The sequence below is a fragment of the Microtus oregoni genome, unplaced genomic scaffold (genome assembly GCF_018167655.1).
Source record: "Microtus oregoni isolate MIOR12 unplaced genomic scaffold, Mior012 000016F_ref0000370, whole genome shotgun sequence".
Classification (NCBI taxonomy): domain Eukaryota; kingdom Metazoa; phylum Chordata; class Mammalia; order Rodentia; family Cricetidae; genus Microtus; species Microtus oregoni.
In genome coordinates this window covers 1,719,479-1,742,314 of record NW_024543075.1, presented here as the reverse complement: position 1 = coordinate 1,742,314, position 22,836 = coordinate 1,719,479, and the positions used below count along the sequence as shown (strand labels likewise).

The 22,836-nt window shown below is 44.3% G+C and overlaps 1 protein-coding gene and 1 non-coding gene across 3 annotated transcripts in view; both read right to left on the bottom strand.

Moving 5' to 3' along the window:
- Nap1l4 (nucleosome assembly protein 1 like 4) overlaps positions 1 to 22,553 on the bottom strand; it is a 35,427-nt gene extending 12,874 nt beyond the window's left edge. For both annotated transcript variants that reach the window (XM_041666593.1, XM_041666592.1), the window contains exons 1-9: positions 22,478 to 22,553; positions 12,358 to 12,388; positions 10,710 to 10,768; positions 9,716 to 9,815; positions 7,109 to 7,250; positions 6,863 to 6,949; positions 4,975 to 5,106; positions 3,640 to 3,711; positions 1,748 to 1,887 (exon numbers count right to left, since the gene is read on the bottom strand). In XM_041666593.1, coding sequence (XP_041522527.1) covers positions 1,748 to 1,887; positions 3,640 to 3,711; positions 4,975 to 5,106; positions 6,863 to 6,949; positions 7,109 to 7,250; positions 9,716 to 9,815; positions 10,710 to 10,768; positions 12,358 to 12,371 — 746 coding nt within the window. In that variant the 5' untranslated portion in view covers positions 12,372 to 12,388; positions 22,478 to 22,553. The remainder of the gene's footprint in view (positions 1 to 1,747; positions 1,888 to 3,639; positions 3,712 to 4,974; positions 5,107 to 6,862; positions 6,950 to 7,108; positions 7,251 to 9,715; positions 9,816 to 10,709; positions 10,769 to 12,357; positions 12,389 to 22,477) is intronic.
- LOC121458186 lies at positions 2,890 to 3,016 on the bottom strand. The gene has a single exon (XR_005975824.1). It is a non-coding gene; the product is annotated as a small nucleolar RNA SNORA54 (small nucleolar RNA).
- Positions 22,554 to 22,836: the final 283 nt, after the last annotated feature.

Here is a 22,836-nt window from a genome sequence, read left to right as displayed (position 1 = left end):
AATGCTCTTAGGAATTTGGGGCTTTCATGGGCATGATGGTGGCAAAGCCTTTAATCCCAGCACTTGGGATACAGAGGCATGTGGAACTCTAAGCTCAGCCTAGTCTACAAAACAAGTTTGAGGCCAGCCAGAGGTACATGAGACCCTGTCTCAAAAACAATCAAAAACAAAACAAAACAAAAAAACAAACAAAAAAAAACACTTCAAAGTGGGCTAAACAAAAGACCAGGATTTGCTCCCCAGTACCCACATGGCAGCTCACAACCATCTTTAACTCTAATTTCAGAGCATCTGATGCCCTTTTCCGACCTCTGTGGGTAAGACACACATGTAGTACAGATACACATGCAGACACAACACTCACACAAAGTAAAAATAAATCTTAAAACTTGGGGCTGAAGCCGGGCGGTGGTGGCGCATGCCTTTAATCCCAGCACTTGGGAGGCAGAGGCAGGCGGATCTCTGTGAGTTCGAGACCAGCCTGGTCTACAAGAGCTAGTTCCAGGACAGGCTCCAAAGCCACAGAGAAACCCTGTGATGGAGGAAGGTCATTGGCTAATAAAGGAACTGCCTTGGCCCATTTTATTGGTTAGAGGATAGGTGGGAGGAGTAAACAGAACAGAACGCTGGAAGGAAGAGGAAGTGAGGTCAGAGTCTCGACAGCTCTCCTCTCGGGAGCAGACGCCTGAGACGCCATGCCCCGCTCCAGGGATGAAGCTCCGACCCAGGATGGACATAGGCTAGAATCTTCCTGGTAAGCGCACCTTGGGGTGCCATACAAAGATGATTAGAAATGGGCTAAATTAATATGTGAGAATTAGCCTAGAAGAGAATGGGCCAAGCAGTGTTTAAATGAATACAGTTTGTGTGTTGTTATTTCGGGCATAAGCTAGCCGTGCGGCCGGCTGGGGTGCTGGGGACGCAGCTCCGCTGCCCCAATTACTACAACCCTGTCTCAAAAAACCAAAATAAATAAATAAATAAAAATAAAAAAACTTGGGGCTGAGGACACAATCCAGTGGTAGAGCAATTGGTCTTACGTGTAAAGGTCCTGTGCTAAATCTCTAGTGCCAGAGTGCCACAGAATATAAACAAATAAGTCTGGCAGTGGCAGCATCTACCTTTAATCCCAGCACTTGGGATGCAGACGCAAGAGGATCTCTGTGAATCTGAGGGTTTGAAGCTAGCCTGGTCTACAGAGTGAGTTCTAGACAGCCAAGAAAGGCTACAGAGAAAAACCTGCCTTGTAAACAACAAAATCCCTTCCATCATGGTGTCTAGAGAACTCAAGACCTGGGCCCTTTCAAACAGAAACTGAGCACAAGCCTGAAAGTACATCTGAACTTCAAGACAGACTTTTTAAGTATATATGTATGCATGTATGTGTGTGTGTGTGTGTGTGTGTATAATATATATATTATTGCATATGCCTTTAATCTCTTTGAAGCAGGGTATCCTAGAATGTGGGGCTCATGTTTTCTTGACTAAGCTGGAAGCTCACAAGTCCCAGCAATTTTTCTGTTATATGAGCACTAAGGTCTGAACTCCTGATTGCATGGTCATCTCTCCAACCCCTAAGACTTTTTAATTTTTAATATCATTCTCATTTTCTATCTTTTTTCGTTGTTGTACACAGATCTTGCTGTACAGCTTAGACTGACCTTGAACATGGACCCCCTACACCCGAATCTTCACTTTGAAATTCTAAAAGCATTACTGCTTTTGTTTTAAAAAGACATGTTCTTACCCATCACAGTCCACAATTTCAGGACCTTCAAAAGAAAACGGGTCAGCCTTGTCTGGTTCTGATTTCATCTTGTATGTTTTCGTCAGGACAGGATTGGTGAAGTAGTCGTTGGGTTCAAAGTGAAACTCTAGTACAAAAGACTGAAACAAAGATGCAGAGTCAGAACTACCTAATGTCTGCAAACAGAACTTAAGGAACCATCTCATGGCTACAGACCTTCCTACTGAAATCGGCACTGGCAGCCCCACCCTTCTCCTCCCTCTCTGCAGGATCCTTCATGGAAGGAGGTGAGAGGACAGAGTCAACTGCTCCCTTGAAGCTGCTCAGTACTCAAGAGAGCACACAGGAAACAATACTTGCAGAAAAATAGGTATTCCAAAGCCACATGGCAGCAAGAAAAAAAAGACAACTCACAAGTATGCAAAAAAAAAATAAGCAAAACTGGGAGTGGTGGCACACGTCTTTAATCCCAGTACTCGGGAGGCAGAGACAGGCAGATCTCTGAGTTCAAGTCCAGCTTAGTCTACAGAGCACGCAAGTTCCAAGACAGGTTCCAAAGCTACACAGATAAACCTTGTCTGGAAAAAACAACAACAAAAGACAAACAAATGAAAACCAGCCAATCAAGGTTGGGCATATGCCTGTAATCCCAAGGACATGGGTAGTAGAGGCAAGAGGGGGCCACAAATTTGAAGCTAGCTTACTCCATATTCTGGGTTAGCCCAGGCTACACAACGAGACCCTATCTCACAATAATAAAAAGATTTACATGAAAGCAAAAGTATAACAATTGAATTTGGATGAACTGAAAGTAAAAAAAAAAAAACCACAGAGAACCTCAACACTGCCTATTCAGGAAAGACAAGAGCTTAGAGCCTTGGGTAGGAAGGGACCTTCTCCAGCCACTTGAGTAAGAGGGCAGCCCTTGACCAAGGGAGGCAGCAAGCATGCTAAGCTCCCACTACCCATGTGGGACTTCTCACAAAGCAAAGATAGATGTGCACGGCTGCCCCTGAAGGACCGCGGATAAAGAAATCCTACCCACATTGGCCTATCTCCATCTGTATACCAGGGCCTGGGGTAGAGATGAAAGGACAGATCTAGGTCCCTCTTAAGATCCTTTGCTTAGCCCCTCATAGCACGTGTGTCTCCAAGACCTGAAACTGAAAGCCACTAGCCAGCCAGTCAGTCATGTGTCACTGGAAATCCTGTAGCACTGGAATGGAACCCGCCAACCACAGCAAGACTGACAGGTTACGAACAGTGCTCCTGGGGAGAGGGTCAGACTCAGCAAGCACCAGCCCCCACACATTGTAGGTTAAGTCCATCTTCCCAGAGGCCAGACACCTCCCATATTTTAAGCCGTGTTAGAGTAGTTTTCAGTCATATCTACTAATGGTTATTTTAGGTTAAACCCACTCTCCTTAGTATCTAGATTTCTGTACTACTGTTGTTCATGTTTGTTTATGCTCTTCCTATTCTTTTAAAAAGGGATCTCACTGCTGTGATTCAGGCTAGTCCTGACCATATTCAAGTAATCTACCTCCCTTCTGGGATTATAAACTCATGCCACCACACCCTGCTACCTCCATGTGACACTTAGGAAAGTATGATGTGCTGATCATCTCAACCAAAGAAAATCTAGCAACTAAATTGGAGCCTGACAAGGTGATAACCACAGGCCAGCAGTCATCAGTCTGTATCCAGCTGACTCCTCGTCCCTGGGAAAGGATATAGTCTGTGTTATTAGCCAAAAGTCCAGCTCACACTGCCAACAGTAGCACCAAGAGAAGCCTGATGAGCACACATGCTCAAGACTGCCAACTCTGAATGACAAGAATCACACCTTTTTGCACCTTAGCCAATCAAGAAGGAGCTTGGTCAGTACTCACCATAGGCTGTCCAGGGTCTGAAAACTTGACTTTAATATCTTGCAGGTGTTTCAAGATTGGTTCATCATATTCCTAAAAGAGAGAGAACCTTGAACAACCACAATTCATGGCAGTCATAGTTGTAAGTGTCCCAGATGTTGGGCAACTGTCCTATTGGAATTCTGTCTTTGTCCAGTATTAACTTCTAGAAAGCAATGCAAATCTGTTCATTATGTATCTCTGGTGGCAGTAACAACATGTCAAGAATCAGCTGCCACCTGATTCTAGAATGGCACCATTGCTACCACCAATGCTGGCTGTAGGAAAGCCCCATGTTCTCCTGCTTGACACTAACGTTGGCACAGTGTTACCAAGATTTCTGGCATCTGAGATGACAAGGCAAAAGGCTTGGTGATAAAGAGATGGCTTAGTTTGTTGTGGGTCTTCCTGCACAATATCCATTAGTGACAATAAATATCCCAAATCTCATGCCACTTCTATAAAGATCGCAGATTATGTCGAAGCCTAACATATAGGAGCCAAGGACTTGCATGGCTCTATGCTTTCACAATGACTACTGCTTACACCTGTACTGTAAAGACCTGTGCTGTATAGTAAAGTCTAAGCAACAGTCACTGTGAAAGCACGAGAAGAAGCTAAAGGAATGGATTCTCAAAATGACATACACTTGTGACAGGTGTAGATTATTAATTTTTTACTCTGAGATTGGCGTTGAATAAAAGCTCTAGGAATTAAGCCCACTAAAGGTTATCTTCCTGATTTTAAGTTCTTTTGACATAACGGGTAAAACCAAACCAGCAAGAGGAGGTCATTTAGTAGTTATTTAAAAGAAGAAAAAAAACCCAAAGACAGTTCTGGAAGCAGGCTACACCAAAAGCTGTCACATCTCTGAGGCTGAGAGACGAAGCATGGAGCTCTCCACTGATAACGCCTCACACTACGCACCAGATCTGAACACCTAGCAGCCTATCAGCCATCTAACTGGCACAAATGAGAACCAACATGGAGGTGAGACTCTCCCCCAGCTCCCTGTTTTCACATAGGAAGAATCTCAACAAGGTCTTAGGTGCAGTGCTGGACTTTGCAGGAGACTGCCTCTCAAGCTTGGTGTGAACAGCCTTGCCAAGAACTACAAAAAGAGAATGCAGTCCCTACAGCAAAGACCACTCCCCTAGGGATCAACCCCCAAGAGGAGACTTTTCAACCTTCTAAAAGGACCTCTCAGCACCCAAGTAAGCAGTGTGTAATACTAAGGCAAGTCCCTCAACATACTGCAGGAGTTGTGCATCACCCCAATCTTTTCCCACTTGTACCCACCAAGCAGAAGCCCCTCACCTGCACCAGCTCACTAAGCATATCTACGTTTCTGAAGATGGTGAACCAGAACTCAGGGATGCCTTTGGGGGTCAGCTCTTCTGCTGTTGCTGCTTCTTTCTCAGCTATAACTACTTTATTCTTCATATCTCCCTACAAAACAGAGTCAAAACACAAACATCACTGAAAACACAAATTTACACACAGCTCAAAGTCTTACTGAAAGACATTATTTCAGGGTCCATCACACATTTCCTTTTCCTTCTGTGTGTCTCCAAACGACGGAGTTGGAAAAAGCATTCATGACACTATGTTCACATGTAATTTCACAATGAAATGTCCTATATCAAGGGGAGAAACGGAAAGGTGGCAAATTGCCACCAGACTTGTGAAAGAATGTCCAGTCTGTCTTGGTGAGCTTCCTGTCATCATACAATGAACACTACAATAGCTTCGAGCAGACACACACACGGAGTCATATCCATATGATTACTATAAGGGTGGAGAAAGCCCTCCTTCAAGCCAGGAGTGGTAGTACACACCTATTATCCCAGCACCTGAGAGGCAGAGGCATGAGGACTACCATAAATTTGAGAGCAGCCTTGTCTGCAGATCAAGTTCCAGTCAATCAAGGCTTTATAATGAGATCCTGTCACAAAACAAACCCCAAGAAAACCTGTCTGCTGCAGCAGCATTGTAATCAGAAAACTATTCAGTAATTTGGGCATGCAGTTCCCAGGAGAAAGAGCACATAAGTACTGGGCAAACACCAGCACTGTGACCACAAAGGCCACACAGCACCAGGGAAGAGAGACTTGTTTGTAACATAGCCTCAGGAAGAAAGTCGATCAAAGGAAGTTGAACCAAGTAAATTCTGATTGCTTGTTACAACAGTCTATGATGGAACAAAATGAAAAGACTGTTAAACCACCAAAATGGGCTTTTCATGGGTCATAGGGAGCAAACTAATACAGAACCACAGCTATGCTGAGTGCGGTAGCATATGCCATCTCTGAGCTTGAGGTCAGCTTGATATACACAGTGAGTTCCATGTCAGGCAGGGATACAAAACAAAACAAAAACAAAGCCATATAGCAGCAAAAATTAAACATATTTCAAACAGATCCCTAAGAAAGAATTCTACTAAACCAAAGCTACCTATTATCTAACCACAAAATTACACTGACAGGGGGCTTGGGTGTGACTCAGATATGGAGAACCTGCCTTTTGCTTATGAACCTCTGGGTTACATCCCTAGGACCTTTAAAAAAGCAAACAAACCAGGACAGAAGTTAAAATTAACTTTGCACCATGCTGGACCTTTACATGGCATTTGAATGAGACTGTCATAGAAAATGAATACAACATCATGATGCTGGTCACTCACCTACCTGCTGGTCTAGAGACAGAGTGAAGCTGAGCAGCCTGAAGTCTCCAGATGGTCCCCCTCCACGTGTGCCTACTCCTTAGTAAGGGGGAACATGTACAGTTCTCACCCATGCTAACTTCTACCTCCTCTGGGCTCAGACTTTCACTGGTGTTACAGATAGTTTTGTTCTGGAGATAGGGTCTCACTATGTAGACCAGGCTGGCCTGGAACTCAGATATTTATCTCTCTAGTGCTGGGATCAGAAGCATGTTCAATCATGTCTGGCTCACTACAAACAATTTTTGCCTGCCTAACCACTGAGAAAGGTCCACAACTCACTTTATGATAACCAACAGCACTGTCTCAGATGTCAGAGTGTCACCAAGGAACCATGCACCCAGTCAAAGAAAAGGGAACAACTGCAGGACTGCTCCACAAAGCTTTGCTGAGAGAAACAATGAGCAGAAGAACAAGGCCTTGAGTTCACCTTCCAATACCACAAAAGTAACTAGGATTAAACATTCCACAACAGAAACTCACAGCCAACTTGTCTTCTTCCTCATTCTCACTGTGCCATGCTGACTCTGCATCCGTGGGCTCCACGTCACCAGTGATGAATTCTCTTCTCTGCATTAAAAGCCAAAAGTCCATCAGCACTTTAGGCTCTCTGCAAACTCAAAAGCTAAGATATTTACACAGGACTCTGAAAAGACAAAGTCCCTGGGTGGTACTGTGTCTCACACCACAGGAACGACCACATGAGGCAAACACATCAATGGTACACACCTTGTCAAAGAGAGGTTGGTACAAGGCTGCATACTTCCTCTCCAGGTCATGAACTTCCTCGTAGAACTTGGCTTCTATGTGCGCACACCTCACCTGGAGCTGCTTCAGAGCATTAATTCTCCTTTTGACGGCTTTGGGTAAACTACAAGACAACAGGAAATAAAGCACTGAGTGCCAGCAAACAACCAGCACATAAACATACACCCTGACTATAAAGAGTTGCTAAAACTCTACATGCAAACAAGCCTAGAGAAAAGAACAGACTCGGTCAAACCAGGTGATACACGCCTTTAATTCCAGCAGAAGCAGGTGGATCTCTGTAAGCTCGAGGCCAGCCAGGTCTATTTAAGAAGTTCCAAGACAGCCAGGGATACATATAAAGACCCTGTGAGATATTGAGGGGGGAAGAGGAAGGGAAAAGAGAGAGAGGGAAGGAAGGGGGAGAAAGGGGGGGGGAAGGAGGGACGGAGGGATTAAGGAAGCCAGAAAAGACACAAACTGCCAGATGGAAAAACAGGGTCATCTCATATCAAAAGCAGAAACAGGGAATCAGTTTGTAAAACTGCTCTTTTGTCCCAACCTAACTGGTGATGAAAACAGACCAAAGGAAGCTGGGCACACTTGCAATCCCACCATGTAGAAGGACACAGCAGTAAGAGTAGCAGGAGCAGAAGGTTATTCTGGGCTACACAGAGACCAAGGAGGAAGAGTGTAGTTACAGGTAGAGCACTAACCTAACATGCAAATGGTCCTTGTTCAATTTCCAGGAAAACACACACACACACAGAAGAGGGCTGGACATGGTATCATGCACCTCTAATCTTAAGTCGATGTAGAAGGTCAGTTATTTAAGGCTAGGCTTGGCTACTAGTGAATTCAAGGCCAGCCTGGGCTACAAGAGATTCATTCTGTCTCTAAAAGAAACAAAGACTGGGGCTGGAGAGATGGCTCAACACTTATGAGTATTTGCTACTTTTACAGAAGACCTGAGTTCAATTCCTAACACCCATGTTGAATGGCTTACCCACCTAAAACTGTACCTCTCGGAAGATCTGATGCCTATAGCCTCCACTGGGCACCTGCAGTCAAATGTGTGTGCATATATATGCATTCATAATTTTAAGTAAAGAAAACCCACCAAAGAGATGGCGCAGTGGGTGAAGGCACTTGCTGCCAAGCATAATGAATGACCTGAGTTAAGTTCCTAAGAATCACAAGATGGAAGGAGAAAATCGACTCCTTCAAACTGTACTCTAGATTATCAGAAATGGGTTAATCGAGATATAAGAATTAGCTAATAAGAGGCTGGAAATAATGGGCCAGGCAGTGTTTAAAAGAATACAGTTTCCATGTAGTTATTTCAGGCATAAGCTAGCCGTGTGGGAGCTGGGCGGGAACGCAGCCCGCCGCGCCACTCTACATCCATGTACACAATAGGATGAAATAATAAACAGCAAAAGCCAAATCACAGACAAGGACCAGACACAGGCAAGCTGACAGGCACATGGGCCCTGATTTTGGCTGTCTAAAACTGCATGGACACACAAAGTCTACAGACACCCACATACAATTTCGTCTAATCACACCTGCTAAGAGTTTCTTTGCCTCTGTTCCAGAATTTATTTTTTGTTTGTATGAACACTCCTAAAATCAAAAGAAAAAAACATGCCAGACAGTGGTGGCACATGCCTTTAATCCCAGCACATAGGAGGCAAAGGCAGGTAGTTCTTAAGTTCTGAGGCCAGTCTGGTCTAGAGTGAGTTCGAGGAAACCCAGGGATACACAGAGAAATCATGCCTCGAAAAACCAATAAATAAATAAACAAATAAAAGAAAAAGAAAAAAATTTAACTTTATAAAATTACTTACAATCCCCCAAAATAGTGCCCCCAGGTTAAAACTTGTTCACAGAAAATCTGAATGCAGAGTCCATATAAGCACCCAGTGCTGGCCCAAACACCATTCAAGGCCAACCAACACATATGTGAGGCTGTGCTCACAAGCTGTCACAACTCTGTGCTCCATCCTAGTGAGCAAATGCCACTCCATATGCACACTTACAATAGCCAGAAAACCAGACATCATTCTCAACTCCTTGACTACACCCTCACTACATCTACTCTATAAAACAACAACTGCATATAAGGTACCTGTGCACTAGAGGCTGGACTCAACCCAGCATAAGAAAAGCAAAACAGGACAAAGAAATCCTGTATCCACTAATTAAAGCCAGAAAGGCCTCTAAATGGACACAAGGAAATGTGCAGTGTCTCCTCCAGTTGTAGCAACTATGCCTCGGAATCTGAGATGGCTCATCTCTTCTAGAAGGCAGAAGTGCTGCCCAGAGTAGGCATCTCATTTCTACTGTACAGCAAGGCCACAACATGGACCTCCTAACAAGGGTAAAGGTGTAGGTGTCCAGCAGTTAGCCAGTACTCTACCAACACTTATTAGCTGAGTTCTCTACAATCCACAAGGTGGCACTGTGCATCACCAAGTAGACAAGATGAGCTAGCTGATCCTGAGAAATGAAAACCATACTTGTTCCTACTCTGAGGCATGGAGATGTTTGTTCTGTTGTTTGACATCTCACTGGCAATGTACTCACGTTTCTATGTAGCTAGAAGGAGTGTGAGAGACGTTGTCAAGACGTTCCTGCAAAGCTGCCAGCACTTGTGGGTTCTGCATCACCTGGTCTGTGAGCTTTTCTATGAGTTGAAAAGACACTAGAGTTATTCAGCAGCCAAGAACCCCAACACCAACATGGATCTCAGGCTTGTCACCCTACCTACACAGGAGGCCGAGCAGGTAAATACCATGCCAAACAAGACTTTATCTTAAAATAAAAAACCACAAGAGAGCCAGGGCTATAACTCAATGGTTACCTAGTACATGAAGCCTTGGGGCTAAATCCACCACAAATGTGTTTTAGAAGTACACATTCTCAGCCAGATGTAGTGGCATATGCCTTTAATCCCAGCACTTGGGAGAGGCAGGTGGATCTCTGAATTTGAGGCCAGCCTGGTCTACAAAGTGAATTCCAGGACAGCCAAGACTACACAGTCCCCACTCCCAGCTCAGATACAGATTTTTTTTTTCATTTTATCATCATTATGTGTATGTGTTCAATCAGACATGCAATGTGCGTGAGAACAGGTGTACATGCTCCAGAGCCTGTGTGTGGAAGTCAGGGGGTCACTTTTGGGAGTTGGTTCTTGCCTTCCACAGTGGATTCTTGAGACTAAAACTCAGGGTGCCAGGTCTACAATGAGCCACCTTGCTAGCCCATCACATACAGATTTCTCATGGGCAGAGACAGTTCGTGCGAATTTATTGACACAATGACACATCTAGATTTGGCTTCAAAGTAAGCAGGAAAGGAAAGTTGAAGGTGCAAGTCTGATTAGCATTCTGATGCCCAGATCATGTAAAGGCCAGCACAGGAGCAGGGTCATGGTGTTCTCTTTCATGGCGTCTGAATTTCTAATCACTACAGACAGAACTCCTTTACTGCTACTATAATTATTGTAACAAGTGGTTCTGGAAGAGACTCACAGACACAGATGGAAACCCTCAATCACTGCTTTATCCATAGCACTGACCTGTACTACTGGCATTTTTAGCAGCTTCCACAGAATCTGCAGGGCTTCCATCTGAAAGACTAAAACAAGTTTACAAAGTATTATAAACAGAGTCCTAAAGACAGCATAATCTGGCATATTTAGTGATTTTCCAATGTACTAGGGATCTGTGCAGCAAGGAACTTCAGGTCTGATGAAGATAACACTTACTGGGTATGGTGGTACATGCCTTTAATCCCAGCACTTGAAAGAGGCAGATTTATCAGGACAGCTAGAGCTACATAATGAGACCCATGGGGGCGGGGACACAACAACTAACAAACAAAAAGGAAAAAAAGACAACACTGACAAAGGTGAGTTATCTAAGGGAGAATCCCATCTAAAAAGATCATAACCAGCAGGGTGTGGTGGCACACACCTTTAATTCCAACACTCCAGAGGCAGAGGCCTACAGAGCAAGGTCCAGAACAGCCAGAAACAGAGAAACCCTGTCTCGAAGGAAAAAAAAGAAAAAAAAAAAAATCACATCCACCTAGCTCCCCTCTCAACACACAGGCTGTTCTGCACTAATTTGCAACTGTTTTCTTTTTAAACTTTATTTAACTTTATTTCATGTACATTGATATAACGATGTCAGATTCTCTGGAACAGCCGTTACAGACAGCTGCGAGTTGCCATGTGGTGCTGGGAATTGAACCCACAGTCAGTGCTCTTAACCACTGAGCCATCTCACCAGCCCCTAATCTGCAACTCTTGCTAGAGCTTCTTAATTTCCCCTTTTAGTTTTGAGACAGGGTCTAACTCAGTATCAGTAGTCCTGGCTTCGTGGGTGCTGTGGTGACAAGTTTTTTTTATCTCATTTTTAGTATTTAAGAGTTAAAAAAAAAAAGAAAAAGAAAGAAAAAAAGAAAAAGAAAAACTTCTATGTGCCATGTGTGGTGATATACTAGTACTTAGTACTTAATCCTAGTACTTAGGAACAGAAACAAGAGGATCTCTGAGAGTTTTGCACATCTTGAAGCATACAGAGTTCTAAGCCAGCCAGGGCTACACATTGAGATCCTGTCTTAAAAAACCCACATAAAACCCAAGAACAAAAAATATGTTTATGCATATGTCCATATGTGGGTGTATGGACAAGTGCAATGCCAGTGGAGGCCAGTCAGAAGAGGACCTCAGATTCCTAGAACTAGAGCTTGTGAGCTGCCTAATGTGAGTTCTGGGAACCAAACCTAGGTCTTTGCAAGAGCTATATAAGAAAAATAAAACAACATGCATGAAAATGCTATGATGAAATCTATTATCTTTTACGTCAACTAAAAAATTAAAACAGGCACTCAACTAACACTGACCTTGAACATCCCACAAAAAAAAAATTCCTCGCACCCCTAAAAGCCACACTAGGTAGCCACCAGGATTTTATCAAGGATTTCATCAAGGGTGAGGAAGTAGGAGTTAAAAGTCAAGGAGGACAGGAAGTATATCTGCACAAGGTCTCCAAATACCAGTGTCTGAGACAGTTGGCATCTGACATCAATTTCTTAGCCAGTAAAAGGGAGCGAATGGGCCATTATCACTTGACATTTAAATTATTTTAACTTTGAATTCTAGTTTCTGAATTACAGTGGACAGCAGCACAGTCCAATAAACAAGGTTCATTTTGGCTTACCTGTTTTCTGCCATCTGAATGTCTTTGTCCCCTAAAAATGAGAAAGTTAACAGTTACATTCACCAAAAACGTATTACTCTTCCAACACCATTTAATCATGGCAATCTACCAGATGTGGCCGTTCAAACCATTTTGCAGGTGAAGGAAACAAAATGCCCCAGATGTGATCTGAAGTTATTTGAGCACAAACGTGTCTAATCTCATAGATGGGTACTATTAAGATCTAGGTTTCACAAGACTGTGCACGTCTTTAAGCTCAACAACTGGGAGGCAAGCGGCAAGCAGATCTCTAAATCTGAGGCCAGCCTGATCGTGCCTCTCCCGGAACTAGCTCTTGTAGACCAGGCTGGCCTCGAACTCCCAGAGATCCGCCTGCCTCTGCTGGGATTAAAGGTGTGTACCACCACCGCCCGGAGGGTTATTTCTGAGAAAGCATCCCATGTATCTGGCCTCCCACACAATTTCTGTCCCTCCGATTCCACCTCTCCTGAACCAGGATTACAAGCATGCACCATCATGCTGAGTTTATGCAGTGCTGGGCTTCATGGACACTACAAACTAAGCTAGATCCACGGCATTCTTACTGACACTAAAGTGATCAGACTTTGCAGGAAAAAAAAAACCAGAACCCTAACCTGCCTTCTATCTACAATAAATCTAGCAGATCTACATAGCAACTCTAACCCAAACAATTCAAAATCATTCACTGTTGTTTAAACTGTCTCTCAAATACTCAGAGTAATGATAATTCTATCTGCCCTCATCTTTTATGTCCTCTGCACTTTAAAACACTGAGAGACACTCTACCATGACTACAGTGTAAGAATGCTTGATCTCAAGGCGGCTTCTTTACTTTAAAGGTGTGATGAGTTGAGGCATCATACAAAGCCCTTCCCACTTGTCCAGTGCACACAGGACTTTCTAAAAGCTGTGCTGGTGCAGGAAAACAGGAGAGTTAAGAAAAACGGTTCCAGGGCTGGAGAGATGGCTCAGGGGTTAAGAGCACCACCTGCTCTTCAAGAGGTCCTGAGTTCAATTCCCAGCAACCACATGGTGGCTCACAACCATGTAATGAGATCTGGTGCCCTCCTCTGGCGTGTGGGCATACATGGAGGCAGAATGTTGTATTCATATTACATAATAAATAAATCTTTAAAAAAACAAAAAAACGGTTCCAACAAAAGTGATGTACAACTGTTTTACAGTTAACTCAACTTCATCTTCTATTAGGTTTTTTTTTTGTTTTGTTTTGTTTTGGTTTTTCGAGAGAGGGTTTCTTTGTGGTTTTGGAGCCTGTCCTGGAACTAGCTCTTGTAGACCAGGCTGGTCTCGAACTCACAGAGATCCACCTGCCTCTGCCTCCCAAGTGCTGGGAATAAAGTCGTGCGCCACCACTGCCCGGCTTCTATTAGGTTTTTATTGTTTCAAAATAAAATGTGTGCAGATGGCCCATGCCTTTAATCCCAGGGTTTGGAAGGCACAAGTCAAGTATTCAAGGACCGACACCCTGATCTACAAATTGAGGTTCAGGCCAGTGAAACTCTCAAAATAAAATGCACAACGTGGAGGCCCAAAGAGGCCAGAGGTCAGAGTGTATGGGACTTGTTTTTAGTTCATTCAAGATTATTGTGCTTCTAATTCAAAGGTCCCACCCTAGTTGTAAATCAGAGTTCTGTTCTCTCAAGGCTCCCCTCAACAGGTGAGGCTAGTTGCCAGACCCCTGCTCCTGAATTAGTGAAGTAGTTGGTTCCTACCTAAAACAAAACAACTAAGTTCTAGTTCCCTTTATGGAAATAACTTGGGATTCCACCCAGGGAGTGGTTTGCCTAGGGCTTGAGTCAAAGGCGTTAGATGAATGTAGCCCATATGACTTTCAATTTGTATGTTTTTTTTTTTTTTTTTTTTTTAAATATTTATTTATTTATTATGTATACAATATTCTGTGTGTCTGCCTGCAGGCCAGAAGAGGGTGCCAGACCTCTTTACAGATGGTTGTGAGCCACCATGTGGTTGCTGGGAATTGAACTCAGGACCTTTGGAAGAGCAGGCAATGCTCTTAACCTCTGAGCCATCTCTCCAGCCCCTCAATTTGTATGTTAATGCAGTCCTTTTTCTCTACTCCTACCTTTTGAGATAAGGGGTGTGTTAAGCTGTTGGAAAAAAAAAAAACATGGGAGAATTTTCAGTACTCAACTGAAATACCCTCCCGATACTATCCTATATGTTTCTGCGTTTTATTATTTTCACTCGCGTCTTTGTATTCTTTACTATATTTCTAAATTCCCACGTCTCCACTCTGAAAGAAAGGTATTTTGTCAAGGCTGTCCCCCACCAGGCCCCAGCACAAAAACACATCACCTGACTACTGTCTCTGTTTTTGTTCAAGACAGGTTGCTTTTTTTTTTTCTGTCTGGGAACACTCACTTTGTATACCAGGCTGACCTCTGCCTCCCACAATGCCGGGATCAAAGTCCTAGAATAAATTTTTGTTTGTTTTTCAAGACAAGGACAACAAGCCCTTGCTGTCCTGGACTTGCTCTTTAGTCCAGAGATCCACCTGCCTCTGCCTCCCAAGAGTTGGGATTAAAGGCGTGTATCACCACTATCTGGCTTTTTTTTTTTTGAGACTGGGTTTCTCTGCAGCTTTAGAGCCTGTCCTAGAACTAGCTCTTGTAGATCAGAGTTCTCTGCCTGCCTCTGCCTCAGGAGTGCTGGGATTAAAGGCGTGGGCCACTACCGCCCAGCTAGGATCTACATTCCTTATATCTACCCTATAAAGCTCACCACTCTCAATGCCAGCAAACACTATTGCCCCAGATGGCCAAGTCAGGGGCTTTTCTACCATACACTTTTGGTTTGTGGTCTCCATAAACACCTTAGTGTAGTTTCCCACCCTTTGCCATTCTTAACTTGGACGGCAAGATTTTCATGGAAGATTTTTGGGTTAAAAAATGAGCAGATCTCAATAAATACTGCTGAGCTGTTAACACTTGCACTTCCTACACTTTGGCTCCACAATTACAGTACCCCATTACCTTTCCATGACTAACAGCATCTTCTCTAGACCACACTCCCAGCCCAGCATCCTTTCCCAGCAATACAGTCTTCCTCTGCGCCTGGGTCTTGCCATCCATTAACCTAGAAGTCATACCACCTGAACCAATTATGAAGGTCATTTGCCTCACCACAGTGGTAAAGCAGGCCTGCCCTCCTCTAAAACACATGCATAGACTATCTTGCGCTGTCATTCTATCCCTTCCCTGCACAGAGACCAAACTCATGATAGCTCACTTAGCCATGCACCACCCATTATTGTGTTTACCAAACACTGAAAGTTATAGAGCTATCAATTTGCAGGTATGAGAGAAAACCCCATTTTATTTTAAAGGTTGGAATGATAAGTTTAATGATAGTTTTATGAAGCCACAGTATTAAGCCTTGTCAGACAAACTACTTTTAAAAGGCATCAAGAGTCAGACATACTGATGCATGACTGTAATTCCAGGACTTTAAAAGTATGGTTATACTGGCTATATGGCAAGTTACAGGCCAGCCTGGGCTACAGAAGTTATCTGTCTTCAAACCAAACCAAAACCCAGGCAATCAAGTTAGATTATAACAGACACCGTGAATCCTAAGTTAATAAAATACATAGGTTTAGATTCCATTCCAGAACATGCTGCTTTTTTATTTCCGGAAGACACAACAGTCCTATTATAGACTCATCTCCTTTATTTCCCCAAACATCAAAAACTTTTCAAAGGAAAAACTTTTTAAACTTTTGAGGCAAACTTTAAACTGGCCACTTCTTAAAGATAAAAACAAGAGCAACAAAAAAACTTTTATGCAGGTGTAGCCTATGTGCACAATACCCAAGAAGCCAGAAGAGGGCACAAGATCCTTCTGCAACTGGAATCCCAGGTGGTTTTGATCACACTAGTCATGAGAACCAAAGCCATGTCCTCTGCAAGAGCAGTCAGTGCTCTTAACAACTGCTATCACCTAAACTGGCACTCCTGAAAGGCAAAGGCTTTATATTATCTGTTTTCATAAAGTCAAAGATCCTCAAAGTCTTACCACAAGATAAGCAAATGATTATTACTATTAACCGAAACTAGCCTGAAGAGATAGGTCAGTGGATAAATGTTCTTGCCATCAAGACTGATGATCTCAGTTTGATTACTGTACCCCACCCGATAGGAGAGAACAGACTCCCAAAAGTTGTCATCAGACCTCTACATATTGCATATGCACATTATGTACATACACATAAAGAACCCTAAAGAACAATAACTTGATTCACAGCCAGAAAGATGGCAGAATGACCTAGCGAAGCTTAGGATGTGTGCTCAGGTTCTATAAGAGTACTTACTGACTTGCAGCAACTTAGGACCATGTCAAAGGAGCAAAAAAATGACCTGTTTAAAGAAGGAATCAGAAAAGGCCCCTAGGACATCCCAATTTCCCCTGGCCAGTGAGTGAGGCCAAGACACTGGACACAGTCCATCACCACTCCTAGTATGCTAAGTGTATACAGAAACACTTAAGCCCCAGGGTCAGATTCCCAGACATGCACAATGTGTTGGTAACTGGGCTGGAGATGCAATGCAGCTCAGTAGTAAATCACTGCCCAAAAAGTAGAGTGCCTAACTCCATTCCCAAAAAAGAAAGGAAAGGGCTACTAGTCAACATTCATTTACCCTTTTAATTTCTGAGTTGTTAAATACAAAAGGGAGCCAGGAAGATTACTTTGAGTTCAAGGCCAGCCTGGGATACATAAAACTGTCTCAAAACTGTTGTAGTCTCCTAACTAAAAGGGGTGGAGTATATTTGATTCACACACCAGTAGTCTTTATTTTAACTTTAAACTAATTTAAACAATACTTAATGTCTATTATCTAGTATATATGGCCTTCCTTCATCTTTTAGCCTTCATCACAAAACTTAACTAAACCAGTCTTTACCACAAAACTTAACTAAATAAATCATCTCTCTAATCTCTGCCTGTGAAGTCACAGAGTTAGAATAATAAGGTCAGCCTCAACTGAGATAGGAGAACCTCTCTCAGAAAATCACAAAATAAACCTTAAGAAGTGAGACTTAGGGGCTGGAGAGATGGCTCAGTGGTTGAGAGCATTGCCTGCTCTTCCAAGGGTCTTGAGTTCAATTCCTGGCAGCCACATGGTGGCTCACAGCCATCTGTAATAAGGTCTGGTGCCCTTTTAAAAAAAAAAAAAAAAAAGAAGTGAGACTTAGAACATAACTGCAGGACACAGAGGAAGTGAGAATGAAGTCAGGTGGTCTCAAACAAGCCAGGCCATGCACCAGGTCTGGGTTTAACACCAATACTAAATAAATGAAATAGTGACTCACCATCAGCTACATACAAGCCAGCTAGGGCCTTGTCTTTAAAATAAACAGTAATAAAACAAATGGAGACCCCTAAATGTTGACAAAGGCAGATATTGAAATAATATAGCTGCAGTCAAGGATCTACAGCCACCAACCCTTGCTGCAGGTTTTGGAAAAAAAAAAAAAACCTCACAGCCCTGACAATACTCTGATTGACTCTGTATTTCCAACCTCTGAACTACAACACAATAAATGTGCTGTTTGAAGCAAAACTGAAAAGCAAACTCAAAAAAGAACAACCACCCCCACATGTAACAGTTATTACCTGACAATGATTTATTTTGGGGATATGTGATGTTGTGTGCCCCTGTGCACATGCGTGAAGGTCAAAGGACAAAGTGTATCCTGCACCATCACTTTCCACCTTATTTCCTTTGAGACAGTCTCAATGAAGCTAAAACTAGCCTTGGGCTAGGCCACACCTGGCTTTCCACATTGGAGCACAAGTCCAAACTGAGGTTCTCATGTTTGTGCAGCAAGTGCTCTTAACCACTGAATCATCTCCCCAGCCCTAATAAAAAATATTTTACAATTCTTTATTACATATTTATTTATTGTGTGTGAGCGAGGGTGTTTGTGCCATGCACATGGAGGTGAGAGAACAACTTCCATGAGTAGGTTCTCTCTTTTCACCAGGTGGGGTTAGGGAACACATTTAGGTCATCGGGCTTGGTTGCAGGCACCTTTGCCAACTGAGCCATCTTGTTAACCCATAACCTTTTTAAGCAATTAGATTTAAGCAACTGAAGGTGCTAGGTAGTGCTAGAAGATCATTCTTTTTCTGTTCGCTTTTGAGACTTCTCATCAGTATTTTGCACAATGACTGATGAAGGGAATTCCAGGGGGGGGTAGAGCATGTCCACTGACTCAGTGCAGAGTTCAGGGCTCAGCAAAGGACTTGGCAAGAGACAGGTAGGCAGAAATCTCTGCTCAGTTAATCCCTGCTGTTACTTGTAAGTACAATGGCACTAAACAGGAATCCTTTGCATACCTTGGCCTATCCTAGGCAACTCTGGAAGACACAGGATGAAGACATTTCCTTAGTCACACTTGCTTACAATATCTACTACTCTGAAGTAACTGAGTGTGACTTCGAACATAAGGCTCAGGGCCAATCTCACCTCACTAGACTAAGTTTCCTGGACACAGGATGGACAGACACTCAGTTACAACAGTTGACACAATAGACAAGAAGAAATTTAAGAGTGGACAGCACACAGGATCAAAAGGTAAAGTTCACAAAGCTATCTTTTGTAGTCTTCTCACTATAAAAAATACAATGTGGCCGGGCGGTGGCGCACGCCTTTAATCCCAGCACATGGGAGGGAGGCAGAGGCAGGCGGATCTCTGTGAGTTCGAGGCCAGCCTGGTCTACAAGAGCTAGTTCCAGGACAGGAAGGAGAAACCCTGCCTCGAAAAATCAAAAAAAAAAAAAAAAAAAAATCAATGTGCCTCCTGTTACTCCAAACTCACCCAAAGTAAAATTCAATAGCAGACCAAAGCGAAGCAGCTGAGTTTCCTTTACCAAAGACAAGAGAGATCCGGCTGCTAAAAACGAAAGCAAACCTATGCTACCACCAATTACGCTTCAAAAATGCCTAAAAGTTCAATCCAAGATTCCACTACTTACCCATCAAAACAGGCCTGATCAACAGCAGGTCTTCCAAGTGTGGTTCAGGGAGCCTCCATATACTATCACTAACAGATAGCCCCATGCAAAACTTTGGGGGTAGAAGAGGAAGCCCCTGCGGTTCCCCTAGTAGCTTCCTCCCCTTACAGTACAAGCAGCAAACTGACATCAGCTTCAATTCTAATGCCTGAAATGCACTTCATCTTTCTTGCTTTAGTGCTGGCTGGCCTCGAGCTTCCTGCTTGAGCTACCTCCCAAGTGCTGGGTACAGATGGAAGGCAGCACACCCACTTATACTTCCTTTTAAATAAACAAAAAGTTTGTACTCATGGGTTAGTGTTCCCCAACAGCTCACGATCACTGCCTCTTTTCAGAATATGTCACTTGGGGATCCAAGCTGTTAAAGCATTCACCTACCTGTTTACTTCATACAGAGAGCAACCTTTAGACCTTCAGGATTTAAACTACTCTTAAAATTGTAGTTTATTTTATGTGTATGGGTGTTTTCCCCGCTTGTCTGTGTACTACTTGCAGAGGCCAGAAGATGGCATCGCATCCCTAGGACTGGAGTTAAGAGACCATTAGGAGCCACCCTGTGAGTGCTGGGACTCAAACCTGGGTCCTTCGCAATACTACCCAATGTTCTTTTTTTTTTTTAATATTTATTTATTTATTATGTATACAACGTTCTGTCTGCATGTATGTCTGAAGGCCAGAAGAGGGCACCAGATCTCATTACAGATGGCTGTGAGCCACCATGTGGTTGCTGGGAATCGAACTAAGGACCTTTGGAAGAGCAGGCAATGCTCTTAACACCTGAGCCATCTCTCCAGCCCCCTACCCAATGTTCTTAACCACTGAGCCACCTCTCCAGGCCCTAAATTACTCTCTTGTCCAGAATTTTTTTCTTCCAAAGCAAAAATTTTAGGTACTCTGGCATTTTTTTTTAAACAAGTAAAACGCAAACTTTTGTACAGACTTTAAACTACACAGCATGAAGACAGCAAGCAGGGACTCAGTACTCTCGGTTACCTCTCACTAAGAGGCAAATAGTTTAAAAACTGAGTCAGGATCTTGCTGTGTTGCCAAGTCTGAGTTCTAGAACAGCTGGGGCTATAGATTGTACACCACGCCTATCTTAGTTGGGACATTTTAAGATTCAAACACAAAGTCATACTGAATTGTGAACTATCTCATCCCTAAGAACTGCATCTCTGCAGAAGTATAAACCTGGCCAGGCGGTGGTGGCGCACGCCTTTAATCCCAGCACTCGGGAGGCAGAGGTAGGCGGATCTCTGTGAGTTCGAGACCAGCCTGGTCTACAGAGCTAGTTCCAGGACAGGCTCCAAAGCCACAGAGAAACCCTGTCTCGAAAAAAAAAAAAAGTATAAACCTGTAAACTCTATTTTCTCAACTACACAAATCCAAACAGCCAAACCCACAAGTCACAATGACCATGTTTTCCGAGGAAATCTCAAAATACATACATCTTTTCCAAAATTTTGGTGGTCAAGGTTATTAATCCAGAAAACGATTCACCAGTTATTCTATACATTTGAAAAACAGGTCAAGATTTAAAGTTAACACATCGGCCGGGCGAGGTGGTTGCACGCCTTTAATCCCAGCACTTGGGAGGCAGAGGCAGGCGGATCTCTGTGAGTTCGAGACCAGCCTGGTCTACAAAAGCTAGTTCCAGGACAGGCTCCAAATAAAAAAATAAAATAAAGTTAATACATCAAAATGTAAGGGTTTAGATGTTATAACATTGTGAACCAGTAATATTGGTCAACCAAGGGGAAAAATGGCTCACAACAGAGTTTGACAGTGGCCACTTTAGACAAAGGCATTAAAATGATGCAACAGCCCCTGCCAGATGAGCCATTCCTCTTTAATTTTGGACCATATCCCAATCCTATCACTGCCCTCTTTTCTCTGAATCTCACTGTTCATCTGCACAGAGTTTATTACAACAGCAACTGAGGTTAAATCCACTTGAGTTTAAATTCAAGCTACCATCACAGTCAAACCATCACGCTTCACATAACAGGGCTTTACTTTGCAATACAAACCGAACATTCCTATGCCAAAAATTCACAACACTACAAAGCCCACTTCTCTTCGAGTTTTATGTCCGATTCTGGACTTGTCGGATTAGGAACGCTAATCTGCCAAACCTACAAATATTCCATAAACTAAACGGCTTCCGAATCCAGGCGTTTCATGTTGAGGCATACTCATTCAGCCTGTTGCACCTATATCACAGATTATTGTGAATGGAGTTAAGGCACATCAGGAGCTTTAACGAGCCCCTGGTGTGTAGTAAGCAGAGATTAGTCACCAAGAGGAGGCAGCCACTATGACAAGGCGGCGGCAGTAATTTAAAAGCATGTAACTTTTAGGACCAAGAACTTCAACTTGGGCCTTTTTGCTAGGGAATTTGCAGACGCCTGTCATAGTGGCGTTCGTGAAGCAAGCTACCGCAGGAATTCCTCCGAGGTAGCAAAGCCAAGCAGAGTTGGAGGAAGCGCAAGCCGACGGCCCCAAGGATGCCCCTGGGGAGAAGGGGTGCTGCTAGCGACCCTGCACCCTTTAGGGGCGGGCCCACGGGTCGGAAAGCTCCGTGTGTCACTAAATTGGCTCCGCCTCCGCCGCAGGCTCCCAGAGTAGGACCAGAGCGCTGTGTGGAGACCGTGGAAAGCCCGGAAGGGCGAGGCGGTGGCCCGGCCGTGAGAACGCCGGGAACCCCTTCCTTCCCAGGCGCGGTTTCCAGACGAGGCGCACCCAGGCCCACCTCGCCGGGGAGACCTTGTCCCCCTCAGGGAACCGCCTGCGCGGCTTCGCGTGCGCTCACAGGCGGCGGGAACAAAGCGCGCTGACCTTCAGCCGGGGGCGGGGCGGCACGGAAGAGGGACGGGCCCGCCATCCGCCGCCACCCGCCACCCGGACGGCTGATGGAGCCGCCGCTCGCCTCTGCTGGCCTCCATGGCGCGTCGGACCGCCCGCGCCACCCTCCCCCCGCCTCCACCGCCCCGGCCCCTGTCCAGCCGCCCGCCGCGCCGTTACCCGCCGGGAACTCACCTCGCGCCTCCTGCGGCACTGGTGCCCGTGTAAAGCTAGCTCCGGGGCTACGCCGCCGTGGCCGCTAACAAGACCACCTGCCACTGGCCGCGTCGCCAGGCTCCGCCCTCTGCGAACAAAACGGGCTGTGAATTGGCAATAGAGCTGTCTGTCAACTGCGCCTCGGCGCTGGTAGAGGCGGCATCCAATCAAAAACCGTTGAGGGAGTACGGCGCCGCGCTCAAGCCCGCGAGCTATATGTAAATGAGGCGTGACGTATATCCCGGCGCACGCGCAGTTCCGCGCCTTTTTAAAGGGGCTCCTGGGGCGCTTTTAGGTCCTGGGGCTCTCTTGTATTTTGAGCGTACAGCAGATTCCAA